The 21276-nt window shown below is 36.1% G+C and overlaps 1 protein-coding gene across 1 annotated transcript; it reads right to left on the reverse strand.

Moving 5' to 3' along the window:
* Positions 1 to 19198: 19198 nt before the first annotated feature.
* LOC112789871 (transcription factor TCP3) lies at positions 19199 to 20897 on the reverse strand. Its single transcript, XM_072232584.1, has one exon. It carries the CDS (start codon positions 20606 to 20608, stop codon positions 19586 to 19588), a length of 1023 nt encoding a protein of 340 aa, XP_072088685.1. The 5' UTR covers positions 20609 to 20897; the 3' UTR covers positions 19199 to 19585.
* Positions 20898 to 21276: the final 379 nt, after the last annotated feature.

Genomic DNA, 21276 nt, shown 5'->3' on the forward strand with positions numbered 1-21276 from the left:
TAGCATTATATACTTTTAGGTCATAACCTAAGGTTACGATCTTCAATCCTAACTCATGGGCTTTCTCAAATGCAATGAATGAATGCGATGCTCCCGAATCAAATAAAGCATTTAAAGTTTGACCAGCCATTTCACAGTTACCTCGAATAAGTGCCTCAGATCCTTCGGCACCTATAGCTGAGGTGGTGAACACCCGACCAGTTTGTTGTGCTTTCCCAGCACCTTGTTTCTGCTTTTTCGGACAACTTGCGGCTTTATGCCCCGCCTTTCCACAATTGTAGCACAAACCCCATCCGGCCTTGCATGGTGCTCCCGGATGGTGACTCCCACATCTAGTACAAGCTTGATCATTCTGAGGCTGCTTCCCAAACTTCTTCCCTTGGGAGTTGTTGTTGTTGGGCCTCCTGAAAGAGCTTTCCCTCTTGAAAGGCGGACCTCTAGGTGCAAAGCTCTTCCCTCGGTTCTGTGGGAATGATCCTTTATGACTCCCTTTCTCAGCGGTTGCCCTTTTTACACACTCTTCAGTAACCCTACACTTGTTTACCAACTCGAAGAAAGTCTTAATCTCCATTGGTCACAGTGAACTGAAAATATCGCTCCGGAGTCCTCCTTCATACTTAACACACTTCCATTCCTCATATTCCACCGGAGTCCCTTGGCACATACGAGAGAACCTGAACAGCTCTTCAAACTTGTCAGTATACTCAGATACGGACATGGTACCCCGCTTCAGCTGTAGTAACTCCAGTTCCTTAGTCGTCTTGGCAAAAATCAGAAAGTACTTCTTATAAAACTCCTCTTGGAAGACATTCTAGGTGATATAGTCATCACCCTGCTGCAGAAGACGTCGGATACCTTGCAACCAATGCGACGCTTCACCGGTGAGCATATAGGTAGCAAACTCGACACGCTGTCCTTCAGGTACCACTTGTGCTTGCAGTGGTTGCTCTATAGCCTGAAACCATGTATCAGCCTCAGTCGGGCTAGCAATTCCCTTGAACTTAGGTGGATTAACCTTCAAAAAGTTTGCCAGTGTCATCGGGCCTTGAACTCCACCTCCATCATTACCATGGTTGTTCATCTGTTGACCAAGAGCCTCAGCAGTGGCTTGCATAGCAGCAGCCATGTTCTCCAACGCAGTCATAAAGTTTACCGGGTCATTAGGGTTATTCTCCGGCGCACAAGCATTAGTACGACCTCTTCCACGGCCTCTACCGCGTCCACGAGGCGCCATCTAGTCCCTATACACACCAAACAATCGATATTAAGTTGATCAGTCTCAATATCGGAAGTCTAGTGCTTTAACGTCCCAAATGCATGCTCATGAACGTTTATGCCAATTATATCACGCAGATATACCAATAGCACATAACACACATGCAGAGAATGCACAGAAGCATAGTCAGTCCGTCCCTCAGGCTCTACAGGAACGAACTGCTCTGATACCATAATGTAACACCCTACTATACAGAGTCTTATGCTTAAGTCATAAGTCAGAGATGGCAAGGTATTACGACCTCTAAAATAAAAATTTAGTACGTATAGTATTATGAATGATTGATTATAACTAGGAGCCTTTGTAGAAAAAGGGGTAAACAAAAATCGCAACTCGAAAGCGCAACACTCCGATCGATAACGTAACGAACAAGGATAACCACGCGAGATTATATATACAAAGGAGTGTCAAAAACAGGAATATCAAGACTCAAAATCCGGCTGCGAAGATAACCGGTCCGAGCATAGCAATATATACATATAAATAGAATAAGATACCCCAAAGAAACCCGAAGGGACACAAATACGTAAAACCTATTCTCCAAATATCCTATAAGAGGAGTCATCACAGTTTGTATTATTTAACGGAGATAAAAGTATCTAAGCAAAACATATAAACTAAAACAGAGTCCCCAAGAACAAAGGATCTTCACTAATCCAGAAGTCTCCAGTAGGCCTCAGCGAGAAATCTCACGTCCTGCATTTGAAAACCACAAATTCCGCATGGGTGAGAACCAGAGGTCCCCAGCATGATAACAGCTTCCACATATATAATACATAATAATAGAGGAAAGGCAAAGGCAATCCTAGAACTTCCTCCAGATAATATCAAAGCTTATAAACAAGCTAAACCATATGTGGCGACTGACTAAAGATTCTTCAGTCTAACTAATACTTCCCTTTCCAATTCCTTCAGACCTCCCAACTACCAGCAGGAGTATAATGTAGCAAACACAGTTATATCCAACAAGAAATATACAAATAGGAACAATTAAGGCATTTAGACAATTAGCAAGTAATATGCAGTCAAATAGGCAATCTCAAACAATTCATATAGTATGCATATAATGAATGCCTGTCCCTAGTGGCTGATGATATCATCTGTCGGTTATAGAGCCAACCCGAGAAGTCCTGGTAGCTAACCATTGGACTGTCCCTCTGTCACGCATCCCCAACTCGAGTTATACTCGTCATAAGCTTGATCATAATCATGATCTATATCCATCACCTTCACTGGTGAATATTTACGGGGGCGAGCTCATCCGGGTCTTTCACAGTGCATGGCCACACTTATGACATAGGGTCAAAAGAGCTTCGAGTTTCAACCTGGCGCACGTGGTGGCTAGCCACTGCTTCCTTCTAGGGAAACTCTCATCTCCAACAGTGGAAGTGCAACATTCACAATTCATTCAACAGCATATATACATTTATACTTAGCCATAATCCTGGCTCCGCCGTAACACGGCAATAATCTAGCCATCCGGCTCACGGTTAAATCCATAACCAGCCATCTCATTAACAATTACGGCCTTTCGGCCCATGGCATAACAAGCACTTCCACCGCCATCCTCCGCCTATCACATAATCATCTTTGATCCTCATTGATCATTCATTTTTCCCTTGCTTCACTCGCAAGTTACCACATCACCTAGCTCCCTTTCTAATAGCTAGGCATATCATAATGATTTAAGACATAAGTGGTGAGATCGGAGGCTTAAAAGTATGAGATTTGGCTTTTAAAACTCAAAAATCAACTTTGGGATGAAAACAGGGCCACGCGTACGCGCACTCTACGCGCACGCGTGGATGGCCACAAAACTCATCGACGCGTATGCGTCATGCACGCTAACGCATGGATTGAAAATTAGCAAATCGATGCGCACGCGTCAACCACGCATACGCGTGGGTGCTCTCGTGCCCCAGGCACAAAACTGGCACAGTTCTGGCACAACTCTCTGGAAAATGACTGGGCATTGGTTGCAGTACATTCGGCGCGCCCGCGCACATTACGCGCACGCGGGGATGGCGCTTGCTGGAAGAACGGCGCGCACGCGCCAAGTGCGCCTACGCGCGGGGGGTCATTTAGCTAAAAATTTTCTAAGTTAAAAACTGCAGAATTCACAGATTCAACCCCCAATCTTCCGATGGACATAACTTCCTCATTTTAAATCGTTTTTCACCCGTTCTTCGAACGGCATGGACATCCCGGATCCAATTTCATTTCTAAATAGATTTGGCACAAAACAGAGATCCGTAGTCCAAGTTATGTCCCGTCAAAGTATGCCTAAAAACCAAGTTTTTCATAAAAACCACAAAGTGCCATTTGCAAAACAAGCCATTTTCAACTCTTTTTAAAATCAATAAAAACATGCCAATTTCATCCCTTTTCTTTGAAATCAATCAAAATATATCAAATTCAACATCAAGCCTCCTCAACTCACACATTGACACTTTACCACAATTCACCAAACTCATTATCCCATCATTTTAACCCACTTCACCCAAGTGGTTCAAACCCAAACACATTGACATATCATATACTCTTCCTCATGCCAATTTTCAACAACACCAATTCCAATAAATCATCATTGTACACAATCAATATCATACTCACCATCAACATGATTCAATCCACAATTCAACCATAACTAGGGCTGTCAAACGGGCTAGCCCGGCCCATTTAGGCCCATCCCATTAAGCCCATGGGTTAAACGGGCTGGCCCATTTAAGCCCGCTTTATTCGCGGGCCAAAATTTTTTAGCCCGGACCATTTATAGTCAGCCCGATGGGTTAAACGGGCCAGCTCGTTTATCATTTTATTTTATTTTTTGAAAAATATTTTGACAAAAAATACCACTTTTAGGTCAAAAACCATTTAAAAAATTTTTTTTAGTTGATGGGTCGGATTTTCGGGTCGGATCGGGAAAAAATATTAGCTAAAAGTGTTACTTTTTTTTTAAAAAATGAAAAAAAAATTAAACGGGCCACCCGTTTAACCCGCGGGCTAGCCCGTTTAACCCGTCATTTTTTTCGGGTTAATCGGGCTCAGCCCGTTTAGCCCGAAATTTAAACGGGCTTAATTTTAGGGGCAAAGCCCGCCCATTTAAACGGGTAAACGGGCTGGCCCGATGGGTTTAGCCCATTTTGACGGCCCTAACCATAACCAATCATCAAGCATATATCACAACATGCATATGTCTCATACATCATACTACCAAGGCATCAATCATCATCATCATATATATGACCACATCATACATTTCAACCATCCAACAACATCAACAATTCAATGCCTATCTTAGGGCCTCTAGCCTAAGTATTTCCTACCACATTACATATTAGATACGGGAAACCGAGACCATACCTTAGCCGATTTTCCAAGCTCAACTGGAGCTCTTCCAAACCACTTTTCCTCAAGCTCTCAAGGCCTCAACACCTCCAAGAACAGATTTTTCACCACCAAATCCCTTTTTCAAGCTTTTCAAAATCACCAATCAAGCTCCAATATTCACACATACACAACCTAAGCCACAATCATCACACCCATACACAACATCTCAAAACCCAAACATCATAGAACCACAAATTACACTAGGGTTGAGAATATTACCACACCCAAGGTCCAAGGAGACAAGATTAACCTTCTCCTTCAAGAGAGTTGGGTCCTATAACATCAAAGAGCCCAAAATCTCAACATTTTTGCTCATAAAATTCGAAAACAAGGCTGGAATTTCGAAGAGCAAAACGTGGCTTACCTCAAGATTGATTGTATGGGTTTTGTAGAGCTCTCCGCGGTGAACGCGTGGCCGCAAACGGAGCGGCAATCGGAGCTCTAGATCAAAAGTTATGGTGGTTTGAAGATCAACCAAGGGAGAGAACTTGAGAGAGTGTTCTTCCCTCTTGTGCCTCCAATTTCAGCGTGTAAGAGTGTTATGTGAGGAGAGAGAGTGTTGAAAACTAGGGTTTTAGTTTAGTTATGTTGGGCCAAGGGCCCACTTTGGATCCGGTTGACCCGGTTTGGCCCGTTTGGTCCAATCTTGGTCCGAATTCTATAAAATTGGTACCGAAATTCTCGTCTCAATCTCCTTTACCATATTTAGCCACAAAAATCACATTTTGGGCTTTCTAGAATAAATTCTCATTTATGGGTTAATTAGCCATTAATTAACCGGATTTTACACAATACATATATATATATATATATATATAATGATTATATTTATATTTATAATTATATTTAATAAATAATACTAACAAATATATTAGAGTATATGGGTCAAATATATGAGTTATTAAATATTTTATATAAATGATTAAGATTAAACTAAAAAGTCATAAAATATTTTAAAAGTGATAGTTCATTCATCATATATACAAGTTCACTTTTTGTTGGCAAAATAGATATTCCATATATATATTCTTACTATTTTTAGTTTTTTATGGTATTTTTTAACTGGACAAGTCAATAATTAATCAGGTACGAATTAGAGTTTTATTTAACAGTTTATCACTAACCAATAAATTATTACATATATGAGATGAGATTCGAATGCCGAATATTTACTTATTATTTGTTTCTATGATATATATTATTATATAAATTATACTTTAAATAAATTTTATTATATACAAAATATCTAATCATTTATATTTAAATTGAACTGATTTGTGAGATTTTGGTTATGGAAACATAAATTATAAAATATAAAATGATTCTTAAATTAAAAGAGTAACAATGCAAATTATCTAGTCTATTTATTTTAATATAAGATCATTGATATCTATATAAATCTTTTTGTATTTATTTAAAAAATCTTATCTATCTAAAAAGATTTTTTAAAATTTAAATTCTTTTTCAAAAATATCAAAATAAAAATTAAAAAAATAACTCAAAAAATAAAATAAGTTATATTAATTTAAAAAAACGTTTAATGCCAAAAATTAAAAATACATATAAGCGCCACTTTGAGCACTTCAAATAAAAAATTAAAAACTACATCGTCTCTAATAATTTCTTCGTCAACACCCTCAAACATATCTAGCCGCAGCCCACTAATAACCCTAGTTCTAACTCAGTAACTCCACTCTCTACTCTCCAGTGCTCCAATCCTCAGCACAAAACTCCTTATCCCCTTACACTTTTAAAGTGTCGAAATTCCACTCCTCCCTCTTCTCCGCCATCGATGCCACCGGATAGCACCATCGTGGAAGCACGACCCATTCCTCTTCCTCTCCTTTTCTCGTAGTGATTCTCTCTCCCCGTCGCCCTTCGCGGCTCCACACATCACCTATGTCTGCATCATCAACGAACTCCTCTTTCTTTTCTGCCATCAACGAACTCATTTCTCTTCTCTGCCATCGACAAACTCTTCTCTCTTCTCAGCCTCTCACGCGGCGGCGCGACCCTTTCCTCTCGCTCTCCCTTCTTCGTTGCTCTTCTCTCTCCGTCCTCCCCCATGGCGCCACGCACCAGCATCTGCCATCGTCCTCCCGCACCAACAGCCGCCGTTGTCCTCCATTCACAACTAATAGCGTGCACTAGAAATTGAGCCTCCGTGTCAGTTTGGTTATATTTTTTATTATTGATTGTTGTTCTTTTATTTCTTCACTGTTGGCTTTTGCTATTTTTTTTTGAAATTGTAGTGATAATTTAGGGTTTGATTTTTGTTCTATTTATTTATTTTTTTTGCTTTGTTTATTTTTTTTGTTCTGTTTATTAGGGTTTTTATTTTTTAATTTTATTTTGAAGTTCTGTTTCTATGATTCTAATTTTTGATGTTCTATTTGTAAGTGTGTTGTTATGATTCTAATTTTTTAATTTCTATTTTATGATTCTCTTTCCTTGATCATAAGATGTTTTTGCATGGATAAGAAAATAACAGGTCTATGTCTAGGGATCACAGTTATAATACGTTATGTTTCATTGCAGAAAAAAAATTACCCAATGTAGTGCAAGAGAAAGAATTTAATTTTGATGATACTAGGATTATGAGAGGAGTATGTTGGAGTGAATCTAATCCTGATATTTGCAAGGTAAATAGTTTTGCTTAATTTTAAAGTAGTGGCAAAAATTTAGAATTTTCTGTTTCATAATTCATGTTTGGTTTTTTCTAGGTAGATATGTTCTTACATAAATCTATCTACTTGCTTGTCTCATATTTTTTGGAAACTGTTGTTTGTGTTTTTTTTAGAAGAAGCTATACAAAGTTTGTCAACTGTGTCCATATTTCATGAGAACATACAACTAAACTTGATCAGTTGGGTAACTTAGAAATCTGTTACTTCTTATTTATTTGGGGGTTGATCTTTCTTGTTAGTGTCATAATCTATAATTTATGCTTTTAGAGTTTCAATTGTGCTTTGTTTATAACCTTTACATACTAAAATTTCACTTTGCATTCTTTCCACGTTAGAGGAGCTGGCATTTACCTTTTTTTCATCTTTGAAAAATAAATTTTATTACAAGAGAATTTGTGATTCTTAGTTCTTCTCTTCTTCTGAACAGCTTGATTTATTTAGCTCAATATTATTGATGTAATAGTTTTGAATACTCTTACTATGGATACATGCCACAGAAAGAAGCATATTGCTTTCTTGACAAATTTTGTCATAGATTGAGAAAGTGGCTTATCCACTTGGATTTGACGATGAAAACCCATTTTCTAGTCTATTATGACATTTTAATCTGTTGTAATTTTATGGATGTTAATAATCTTTGGATTTATACTATTTAGTTGGTAATAAGAATAAGAATGTCAAGCCTCTTATTTTTGTATAGTAACTAGGTGTAATGTCTATATTGCGTAATTTTTAACTAGTCGGCATAATCTAGATCTTTCATCTTAAATACTAATGTTTGCTTGAAGAGAAGATGCTTTTGTTCAACGATATACTATTTGATACTGTATCTTCCTTTTTTCTGGTAAAATGCTTTACTTACAAGAAAAAATTGCTTGCGTAATTTGTGCTCATGTGATAATTTGTTTTGCTACACAGGAATTCTTCAGATGCCTTGCTATATGTCAACAAATGCACAAAAATACGACTCTTTCCATTTTAAGGGTAAGCATTTTATATTTTGTTCTTGAAATTGTAATTTTATTACTTCTTTTTTTGCTCATTGGAAGTGATTTTTTGTGACCTTTAAATTGCTATTTTTTGTAGAATACATTGATTGGTTAAATAGTTTATAATCTTCTTAGGCTTATCTTTTTTTCATTTTCTTGCTCATGCTTGCATTACTAAAATAGATAATTCTCCTCATATTTTGTGCACAATAATAAAAGGGAAGATGATGGAGAAAATAATATTTCTATCTTGTCTAGCAGTATCTCAGCAAATCAACCAACTATGTTTACGAATATAGATACTAATGTGGATACCTACAGTTTTGAAGAAGCAAGTATGTAGTTTAATACATTTACCTTACTGTATCAATTGCCAAGTCTTAGGTGTTGTTTATTTGTATTTTTCATTTTATAAAAAATTTTAATGTGCAATGAGAAATTGAGATGTATAATGTGTAATAAATTTTATAGAAGCGTGATCACATTTGTGCAGCTAGATTGAAACATCTCTAAATAAGTGAGTGAATACTTACTTTTACATGATATTGTAACTGATCTTTTTTCTTTGTTAGTTTATTAATTAAGTCATATTTTTTAGACCTTTTGAATAGATAGAATAGGCATTTGATCAAGCCCAAAGTTTGGTTATTATTAGGTTAAGGTTCAATACTGAATTGCTTTAAACATGATTTGAACTTTTTTAAACATATATAATTTTGATTTTGATGAACTAATTATATTTGTATGCATTATAATATTAGTTCAATGACCAAAATAAAAAATAATGAGGTTTATTTTAGTATAGCAACTAGGACTGGAAGTGAGTCAAGTCAGCTCATGAGTTAGCTCGAGCTCGACTCATTAATAGCTCGATAAGCTAAGCTCGTGAGCTAGTGAGTCAAGCTTGAGCTTGAAATTGAGTTCATAAATTAAATGAGCCGAGCTTGAGCTTGGATAAGCTCAGCTCATTAGCTCGTAAGCTGACTCGATTATATATATATATTTTAATATTATATATATACATATGAAATAGTACTATATAATTATATATATTAATGATCTTAATTATTTAAAATTTTATATTTATTTTTTACATATAATTTTGATGTAGAACATAAATAAAAAATTTATAATTTATTGATAGATAACAATATATAAAATTGATCTTTTTAAATATTTTTTAATATATATAAGTTATAATTTATTGATATAGAATTATAGATTATGTATTTATGTTTCTTGTAACAGTCCAGACCACCCGCTAGCACGATATTGTCCGCTTTGGCACACAAGGCCTCACGGTTTTGCCTTTGACGATAGGGATGATAGCCGAAACCCCCACACTCACTCGTCAAAACGCGTCATGCTAGGGAGAGGTATCCACACCCTTATAAGGCATGCTTCGTTCCCCTTCCCAACCGATGTGGGCCTTACAATCCACCCCCCTAAGGGAGTCCAGCACCCTCGCTGGCACATCGATCCGGGTTCCGGCTCTGATACCATAATGTAACAGCCCAGACCACCCGCTAGCACGATATTGTCCGCTTTGGCACACAAGGCCTCACGGTTTTGCCTTTGACGATAGGGATGATAGCCGAAACCCCCACACTCACTCGTCAAAACGCATCATGCTAGGGAGAGGTATCCACACCCTTATAAGGCATGCTTCGTTCCCCTCCCCAACCGATGTGGGCCTTACATTTCTATTATTTGAGCCAGCTCGTGAGCTCGATCCAGCTCGTGAGCTTTCGGTGAGCCGAGCTTGACCTTAAGAAATAGGCCCGATTGCTAATGAGTTGAGCCGTGAGCCAAGCTCAATTATTATGAGTCGAGACTCAAGCTCGGCTCGGCTTAGCTCGGCTCACTTCCAGCACTAATAGCGACAAAATTGGTATTCTTAACTCGCTGTTAATGATGGTGACAAATTAAAGACTCCATTGTGATTGAAACATTTGTGAGATATCCATCGATTTGTTACTAGTTTAAAAAGAATTTGCAATGACATTTGTGATAGTATTGCAACTAATTGACTATATATTATTTCCTAGTAAATTAGCGACTACTTGGTAACTTTGCTTTCTCATTTAGAATAGCTTTGATTTAGTGACAAAATTCCTACAAATTTGATTAAGGATTTTCAAAGATTAGCTATAGATTTCCTAAAAAATATGATAGATTTGCGATCATATTAGCGGTAACTTGCGACGGGTTAGACTCATAAAATTCCTAGATAATTAGCGTCAACTAAGCATTCCATTTTATCGATAAAGTTAGCTTGGATTTACTGATAAACGAAGCAGCGAGGAGATGAGAAGCAATGGCTAACCTTCAGACCAAAGCGAGAACAAGATCGTAGAAGCTCATTGAAGGCAGCGGCATGGGGAGGAGATGAACAACAACACTAAATTAAGTGGTAGCAACAAATCGTTAGATCAAAGCCAGATCAAGAACCAAAGTGTAGAAGCTCACAGAAGGCAGCAACAATGTTTCTTGAAGCAGCGAGGAGATGAGCAGCGACGAGGGGATGAGCAACAATGAGGAGATGAATGGCAGCAACATGAGATGAATGACAACGGCGGGAGATGAACGGTTGCACGAGATTAGGGTTCGTCATTCATATTTCTCATATGCAGCAACATTAATCACTTGAATTAAAAGAGTAACAGAAAATGGTAGTGGCGGTTTAAACTGCCAAAATCAACTAAACCCCCCCCCCATAAAAACAATGAGAATTCTGTACAACTGCCGTAAAATTATGGCAATTTTAATCTTTTTTTTCGTGGTGTGGTGCCTTTTCAAAATTTTTGTTTGCTGAAAATTGTGCAGTAATAAGGAGATGTGCACTCGTTTTGCTGAAAAATATGGTGTGTTGCACAATATAATTCAATTAGAGTATTTTTGTCACATTACCTACAAGGTGTGTGTGTGTTTGAATGTGAATAGTTTGATCCAAGTCCATGACTAGGAACACGAGAGTATAAGGACTACAACATTGGTGCGCGAAATTGAACTCCGCATAATTGAAACATCAAGTGCACCAGGTCGTCCAAGTAATACCTCAGGTGAGTGAGGGTCGAATCCTACGGAGATTATTGAATTGAGCAAGCAATGACTATCTTGTAAATCTTAGTCAGACGATTAAAAAAGATGGTTTTTTTTTGAAAGCATAAACGAAAGTAAAGGAAATGAAATACCAGATTGATGTGAAAACAGTGATATAGATTTAGTTAAGGCTTCAGAGATGCGTATTCTTTCCGGATTAACTTTTTTACTGTCTACTTCAATAACAAATGATTCATTCAATGGCAGTCGTAATTGACCAACTCATGTAGCATCCTCATCAAGTTAGCCTCTTCTAAACCATAGCAGTCCACCATATCCGAGCAACTCATGTAGCATCCTCATCAAGTTAACTCATGGCTTCCCACTATAGTCGAAGGTGAAGACCTAAGCAATCCATCCCCCTTCGCGATCCTACTCAAAATACCACAGACAAGGTCGGATCTTCCAGATCAGGGAACACTGCTTCTCAGACTCTAGCCTTAATGCCATAGAGACTTCAGTAACCCACGGTTGATGGGATTTTATGTCACTTATCCATAGTCACCTAGGCACGCTCTTGGAATCCGCAGTGCACTCTCTAGCTGTGGTTCAATGCTATCTGGGTCAGAACTCACACAGAACCCATGTAGAACAAAAATGATTGTCACGGGTCATTCTTAATTCATGAGATAAAGAACAAGAATGCACAAGAGAACGAAATCAAACGTGTATTGAAATAGAAATAGTAATATTATTAATCCATGAGAATCAGCCGAGCTCCTAACCCTAACTTAGGAGGTTTAGTAGCTCATAGCTTACAGAAAGTAATGTAAAATGTAAAAAGGGCAAATATCTCTAACAGTGGTGATATTTGTTCTATATATAATAACCTAATAACTAAGAAGTACAGAAAGTATGACAAACTAGACTAGAGGTGTGAAGATCCATCCTTGGGCCCACTTTGGTTGAGTACTTGGGCTGAGCTTGGTGTCCAACTTGAAGAATGGGCGTTGAACGCCCATTAGGGAGTTGATCCACGCTGCCTTGCTTCTTTGTGGGCATTGAACGCCCCAAAAGGGGTAGTTCTTGGGCGTTAAACGTTGGCCTGTCTCCTTGGGGCGTTGAACATCAGCAAGGGAGTAGCTTCTTGGCGTTCAATGCCCCAATATGGGCAGACTTCTTTGAAGAAAAGTATAAACCATTATATATTGATAGAAAGCTCTAAGATTTAGCTTTCTAAAGCCATTGAGAATGCATCATTTGGACCTTTATAGCTCTAGAAATGCTCGTTTGAGTGCATAGAGGTCAGAATCTGACAGCATCTGCTATGCTTTCCTTACCTCTGAATCAGACTTTGCCAAAGCTCCTCAATTTCAGCCAGAAATTACCTGAAATCATGATAAAATACAACAACTCAAAGTAGAATCCAAAAATGTGAATTTTTCATTAAAACCTATGAAAACATAATAAAACTTAAACCAAACATAACTAAAACACTATGAAAATGATGCCAAAAAGCGTATAAAATATCCGCTCATCAAACATCACTGAAGTAAATGTGGCCAGAAAATATAGGCATTATGATCCTTTTATTCTACCTCAAAATACACCGCAAGTATACTATTTTCCTTACTCGGGATCATGCAAGTTTAGTTGGATGGTTATAGTTAAAACTAAGCCAAGAGGTTGTATCGAGTGATGGAACAGAGGGTCAAGAACCTTACTAAATTGATGATCCAACCCCTCTGAATATGGTGGTTAATATAGGTGATCTGATCATTTTTAAGTTAACTATTATGGATGATGATATCATTGACCTTAGGATAGATGACAATATGCTACCACTAGAGGATGACAGTGAAGAAGAAGACGAGTTCGATGATCAGGAAGTTACCTCAGAATAGGAGGATGAACTAGAGGAAGAAGATGAAAAATCCGAATAAGGGTAACCGAGTATAGTTAACTAGCTTGTTATATGTTTAAACTTTAATTAGATTGTTATATAATTATACAGTGCACGCTAGTTTTAGTTCTATCTTATGTATTTTTTTATTAAACTTTAATTAGATTATTATATAATTACATTGCACACTAGCCACATAATTGTTTTCATTCTCGTTTTAGGTAGACATGACATCAGGCAAAGGTATTGAGAGTTGGCTTCGTGGTCGGAGTAGAGGAGAAGGACACTAGTAGCACCCATGAGACTTTTTCGTTATCACCCTCTATCTCGGCTACCTCTGGAACGTCACAGGCACTGGATGGGTGCATATGGTTACCCCTTCATCATAGTCCTTAACCCCAATTATGTGGGTCCTGTTGCGCTATCCCCACCTTCAGTAAGTCATCTTGCTGCTTCACCCGAGTGGACACCTCCACCACCTTCACTCATTCACCAGCTCACCACATCGATGACGCCACCTCCAATGATAGACACTACAGTGTCAGAATCCTCACATTGATCCTAATCAGATTCTCCAATACTACTGCCAGTCATTAGGATGACGATTTGGCTTTAGACCATGTGGGTACTATTTTAATCGGTTTTAAACGCAATTTATTTTGAAATTATTAAACAATATTTGTATTTACTAATCTTAAGTTCTTCATTAATAGGTTTGCACTGGATAACAATGCCTGTACACAGGAGCGTATTAATATCATTAAGCTGATGTACAACCACCCATGGTCAAACTACAAGAAGATCCATACTAAGACCAGAGAGCAATAGTTTCACAAGTGAGTGATAAATACTTATTCAAACTTTAGTTAGTTTCTATCTTCTATTTCATTTATGTATTTAATTTCAATTAACTATGCTAATTGTTGCCTTGTGCAGGAGAAATTTATATTAGAGAAGACTCAGGATGTCATGATTAAGAAAATCTTCGACCATCACATGGATAGGTGGCTTCCGCAGATGCTTGAAGCTGTGCGTGAGAGGTGCGACCACCTTACTCAGTGACTCCGCTCAAACATTAAAAAGGCTCCTATGCATATTGGGAGACTAATAAGGGGTTCAAGTATCGCCAAGTCAAAAACAGGACGCCAACAGGGCATCAGCTAGGTTGTCCAAATATACTAGCGGGTTAACGACTTTCATGATGACAAAGGCCTAGTATGTAACTTGTTTTAGTATGGTAAATTCGTTTTATCCTTGATTTTTAAATAATTGTCACTTGATTTAACCTATTATTTCAATGTGTAGTCTATGTCATTGGATCATGAAGCGACGACGGCAAAGACCTTCAAGTATACTCATACTTTGAAGGAGAACAAAGAGAGATTTGTCGATCAACGATTTGTAAATTATTATGTAAGTAAACATCATGGTTTATTTTGTAACATATATTCGTTTTCAATTAATTGTCGTCCTAATAACTTTTGGAATGTAGGTTTTACACGCAGAACCTGGAGGCCGCTACCCAGCAATTTCAGCAGAATGAGGAGAACGACAACAACTCCTCTACTTCCGTCGTCAATCCTGATGTGGTGTAGCGTGAGACTGCATCCGAGCCGAACTAGAACCGTGTCTATGGGCTGGGGTCATTCTTTGCCAACAGCCTCCGCACCTCCATCCTTAAAGCTTTGTCCACCTCAACCACCAGCCCTGCCATTTCCGAGGACAATAATTTGTAGGAGTTGGTCTATAGCCTCACTTAGAGCCTTCAGGACCAGGGTCACTAGCTGTATTTGGATAAGGAGAGGTATAACATGCTCCTCGCATGCATGACAACGAGGGATACTCGCGATGTAGAGACAAAGTCCCTGAGGTAGAAGCTCAGGCGGGAGGTGGAGCAGATTCAGCGGATTCGTTAGATGGTGGTGTACTATGACCAAATGCGCGTTGTTCCTGAAGGGCTCCTCGTTCTCTGCACAGCAACCAGGATAGGCACTGACATGACCACCTAGACCGCCACCGTAGAAGGACTAGGAAAAATATGGCAATGATGACTATCAGGCCCCATAGGTAGCATTTGTTTTGAGGTACTAGGACAGAGACTGGGAGACTGAGACTCAATATCATGTTTGTTGGCTTAAAGACTAGTACTAAAATTTTTGTTTCTGTCTCTAAAATTTTAGTATTTCAGTACCTCCAAAAAGTGGAGACACAGGGGACTGAAATTTTTAGAGACGGAGACTGAAACTTTAATAACATTTTATATCTAAAATACCTTCATTTCAATTAATTAGTTCCAATTTTACCCTTTGTACAAATTAAATTAGAGATTCATTCTTGTTTCAATTTCTGTCTCCCACTTTGCACCAAATAGAATACTGAGATTTATTTCAGTCTCTGTCTCTGAGTTTCTGTCTCTCAGTCTCAGTCTTTCAATCTCTGTCTCTCTATCAAACGCTACCATAATGACTAGGATTTTTTTATTTGTTTGACAGTATTTTATTCTTTATGTTTTCATTTTGTACACTTGATATTTAACAGGATATATAATTGGTTGTTTTTGTTAAAAATACTACTTGATTTTCACTAATACAGATTTAACTATTAATTATTGACTATCGTGTTCTAACAGGTTAAAAAAAGATTGTCAAATTTATCATGGTTAATCCATTGGTAAATTTTAATTTAATAAATATAGAATAATATATTACTGTTGGATTTATCGAAAAAAATTCAACGGTAATGTGACGTGAAACCAGGATGCATAACGCCAAAGTTATCGTTGAAAATTACTTGGTGACCGGCGAGGACTTTACTGTTGGATTGTGTCTTGCGCTAAATTCAACGATAATAAATTTATCGACAATTTTTTTAATTCCTCTAGTAACGACGGTATTCAGCGAATTTTTTGTATTGAATTAGCAATGTCATTCTTATTAATATGTATATTCTTTCTTCAATTTCTATAGGTAAAAAAATTTAAAATCACTAATATTTTTTAATTCTTATATAACAAATTTAACCAATATATTTGAAGAAGGTAATGAAAAATAGAAAAAAAAATCTTAAATAGCTATTGACAATTATCCTAAAAGAATAACGAAGTCCCTAATAAAAAATGTCACTTCTAGCTAATATTTAATAGACAGATTAATTGATTAACTTATCATGTAAATACGCTTCATTAACTCAAAAGAGATCATTGATGAAGGAACCATTTAGTCTTATAAACTAAAGATCGAAGATTAGAAAGTATTTTTTTTTATTAGAAACTTCGTGATCTTTTAAATAAATTATCAGGATCAGGATAGATAATTATCTTATTTTTTTATTTTCATTTTGATTTGTTTTGTTTTTATGTTTTTGCCTTTTCATGGGGGCAAGAATCCCTTTTCGAGTTTTATAGAATTTGAATCAAAGATGAACGGAAAAGTCAACTAGATCTGATGGGGTAAACGACGCGGTCCCTCTCAAAAACTTAGCTACTTTTGCTATGCTTGTCAACATATAATATAAACAGCTTCAACTAATAATTTTACATGGCAACTACTATATATAAATCAAGTGGAACTGATCATGTATCACTTTTCCAATTATTGTTTAACTTCTTATTTTTAGTAGTTATAAAAGTTAAAATGATTTTAAAGTGTTTCCCATACCGGTGGATTTTTGTATTGGCAATGGGGCCATGGACGCCAAAATTGTTTATAAAACTTTTAGTAGAACTTGTTTATTTGATGTGATTTGTTCAATCAACTAGTTTTTGTTGCACACACAGGTGCTTTGCGTTCAAGTTTCACCTTTTTCATTCATTTAATATATATTTTTTTCAAATAAAAACTACAACTAATTAATTATATTGAAGACCAACAAAACTTTTATATGCTCTCAATATCACTCCCTGCAAGAAAAAGAAAAGCTAAGGACGTCTCCCTCCATAAAAAAACAATGAATTAATTATTTTGAAGCTAATGTAAACAAAGTTAAAAAATAAGTTAGAAGATGATTTTCTAAATGATAGTTTAGTTATTTATATTAAAAATTACTAAATTTTTTTATTTTAATTCAATTATTAAAAAATTTCAACTCATTTAAAATTATCTTTATTTGTAAAAGTACTTATTTTGTGTCATATTTCTGACAAAATTAAAAATAATTGTGTATAAATTTTATTTTCATATAAATATCATTATACAATTTTTATGCTAAAATTTTTTATTAGCCCTTCTAAAAGTTAAGAACACTATTGGTTTTCCACCTCATAAACTAGCATTTTAAGTTGAATTAAGACCACCAAATTTTAATTAGAATGTTATCAAAATTTATCTTAAAATTGTTAATAGCCTACTCATAGATATTTAATCTCCTCTTGGACAAGAGAAAGACAGATAAAATAATTTAAAATATGAATTAGGACCACTCAATTATGTGTTTGGAATTAATAGATACATAAAATGCATGTGTGTGTGTTTTTAGATACATTATTATTTATTACAATGTTTTGAATATTTCATTGTTTTGAATAATTGAGAATGGGAAATATGTAATTGCCTAGAATCTGTTTCTGTCTCATGAGAAAAATGAGCATTTAATTTCAACAAGTTATATATCTAGATATTTCCTTCATTCTATACTGTTAGCTTTTTTTAAAGAATTTATAATGTTCTATATTCATTGTCGTTTTACAACTTTAATACAAAACAAAATTTGTATACCATTTGTACCACCTCTAATTTTTTTTTCTGCCACATTCTTTATCTTGATATGATATCTGAGTTTCTCTTCTTTGGTATTTTAGTCATGTAAACTTAATATTTCAGAAAACATAGAACATACTATAATATACATCGTATCGAATTTTATGTCTAAAACGTAAATTAAATGTGGTAAGACGCTATAACCTCTAAAATAAAATATAAAATATAATATATATAAAATAGTTTATCTAAAAATAAAAATAAAATGAAAAAAAATAAAAACAAAAATGCATGACATTCAAAAAACGATTAAATAAAAAGTTTATATAAAAAATCAAAAAAATAAATATATAAATAGAATTTCAAAAGATAAATATATAATCAAGTTCTAAATTCGAGTTGCAAAACAAAAGCCGGCTAGAATATATACATCAATATTTGCTTAACCTCATGAATTAACTTTGAATAAAATAATGACATTACGGAATCCGTAAATGAGTATCCCTGAGGGTCATAAGTTACGTTGTTATACAAAAAAAATGAACTATTTCAGCTGAGCGTTCTTGATTTTCAAAAAAGAATGTTTGTTCTTGACGATGATCCCAAATTGTTAAAAAAAAAAAAAACAAATAAAGATTTCTGTTAACAATATTTTCTTAATATCTGAATATAATGTACAACCAAGAAAATAAATGTCAACAAAACCATTATTTAAATAGGTTTTCTTTTTGAAAGAAAGTACGCTAGTCATCTTACACGGTATAATATAGAAACATGTAAAGCTGTTAAGCAATGAAAATCAGACGTTCTTAATGCATATTTGAAAGTACACCAATTAAATTACGTTAAAAATACTGAGCGGTTATACTTTCAGCAATTAGGCAACACATTAAAAAAAAGGCAAACACTTTATATCTTTTTATTGAAAATAACAAGATACTGTAAAAAGAACACATTACACATATCCCCAACTCTGTGGTGGCTGAGCCTGAGAAATGGTCCCTTCTTGCTACTCAACTAGTCAACTTGTTTCTACTAAATAAATTACATTTCACATAGTTTGATTATTGTTTTTGTTGGAACATGCAATTTCGTATAGAAATAAAAGCAGCACATTAGCAACATAAAATGAAATTAATTTCAATCAGAAAAACCTAATTAACATGTAAAATGAAAATGAATAATATTGCTAACCCTAACTATATATTACACTACTCTAAACAAATAAAAATATATTACAAGAAGAGATAAAGACATACACATATAGGTTATAGTCATGAATCCTCATTGACAGCGTTACACTGTTACTTGATCAAGAAGCCGACACATAGAAGAGAAATTAAATACATTGCCAAAATGTTTTTGGTGTTCTTAAGCGCAAAATTACATAAAAATTATTAACTGCAGTACCTGAGACTTGTGAAAGCTGCTAAATTGTAGAAAAGGCCGCAATTGGTTGAGTGAATTCCGTCTGCTTAAGCAAGTAACTGAGAGTAAAAAAAAACGCAATTGTTGCCGCTGTTACAATGCAACAACAATTGCGACGGTTAAGTATACACTTTCTTACCTGCAATTATATTTGTACGGCAATTCAAAACCATGGGTCAGTGGTGAGAATGAGGAGAAGCAGAAGATGGAGTGGTGTTAGAAGCAACTCCATGATGGTTCTCTTGGTCGCCTTGAATTCTAGCTGGAATGCAAAACCCTGCTGCTAATCCATCAGAAACAAACCTGCTTCCAAATATGGAAGCATGGTGAATCAGTTGTTGTGGCCTGCTGTGTTGTTGTTCCGAGGAGTTTGGGTTCATCGGAATTTCACCCCAAGATCTAAGTGATGGTGGTGGAAAACTTGACTGAAGGGACCCACTCACACTTTGGCCTAGAAATGGATGATGATGATGATTCTGCTGCGGGTTCACCATGAACCCTACCCTGTTGATATCCATGGTAGCAGCTTCGTTGTTCCAAGCTACAATCTTCTGATACTGGCTCTCAAATCCGACGTTGTTACTGGATCCAGCAGCAAAGAGAGTACCTTGATGTTGATTGGAAGGTGCTTGTTGAAACGGGTGGAGTGAAAGTCCAAGATCTTCCGTAATGGGGTTAACGTTGTTGTTGGCGGTTCTTGAAATCATCTCGTGAGGGTAGTTTTGGAAATTCATAGAGGGAGTAGCTGAGCTTGTAGGGAAGAAAGCTATGGGGTCAGTTTCAAGGTTTTGTTGCTGCTGTTGCTGAATCTGAAGCAAGTGTGAAGACGAATGGAATTGCTGATTAATAATATCATTATTATGTTCCTCCTCCTCCTCCTCTTCTTCTTGATCCTGCTGCAGCGGAGCGGCTGAGAGAGGTGGGTGCCAGGGAGGAAGCTCGGCTAGCTTGTCGATGGAGGGCTGAGCTTTCTTGATGAGCCAATCGACGGCCTTGCTGGGGCGGTCGTAGCCGAGACGGTCCTGAACGTCGTAGAATTCGATGGCGGTGTGGGCGGATAGCCTGACCCTTCTATCGCGTGGTCCTTTGGCGGTGTAGACCTTACTGTGGCGGTCTTTTCTCCCTGTGGACCTCACAATGTGGCCCCCTTCAACTTGAATAATTTCTCCTCCTTTATTACTATTGCTCCTCATCCCCATTGATCTTCTTCTCTGTTCTTTGCTTCTTTAAAGTTGGCTCTTTTTCTGTGAGAATTTATACCCTCTTTGTGTATAGCTTGTGGCTTTGGTTTTTGTGGTAGTTGATATTCAGTGTTTCATCTCTCATCTCCCTCTCTAACTCTATGCATCTTTCTCTCCCACACTCCCACTTACTCTCTCACCTGTGTCAATTTAGGTCGCATGAAGAATCCGTATTAAGACAAACATAAAAAATATCATGACACATAAATTAGTCTAAAGAATAAAACAAATATAAAAACAGATGAAATGTTTTATCTTTATCACTTAAAATTTAGATGAAAAAGGACAAATTTTCTATTTTATCTTAATTTTCAATATTTTAATTTACTATCTTAAAATATGGTAAATGGTTATTTTAAAATCCAAAAATTATAAGTTAGGGTTTTGTAAATTTGGGATTACTACAGATATGAGTGAGTTAGAATTTACAAAAATTGTGTGGTAGTCAAGTAGTGTCAAGTAAATGGTTGATGTACCGTATTGACAAGGATGTTAACTACAACTATGAATAGGTAAAAATTGGTATATTTTGTCAAATTTCCGTATATTTTATCAAACAATTTTTAATATGAATAACGTTAAAAAGTTAAACAATTTATTATTTTTAGTCAATAATTAATTATTAA

The sequence above is a fragment of the Arachis hypogaea genome, chromosome 3 (assembly GCF_003086295.3).
Source record: "Arachis hypogaea cultivar Tifrunner chromosome 3, arahy.Tifrunner.gnm2.J5K5, whole genome shotgun sequence".
Classification (NCBI taxonomy): domain Eukaryota; kingdom Viridiplantae; phylum Streptophyta; class Magnoliopsida; order Fabales; family Fabaceae; genus Arachis; species Arachis hypogaea.

Coding starts and splice junctions, on each gene's coding strand:
- LOC112789871 (XM_072232584.1), bottom strand. CDS start 20,608: ATGGGGATGAGGAGCAATAGTAATAAAGGAGGAGAAATTATTCAAGTT.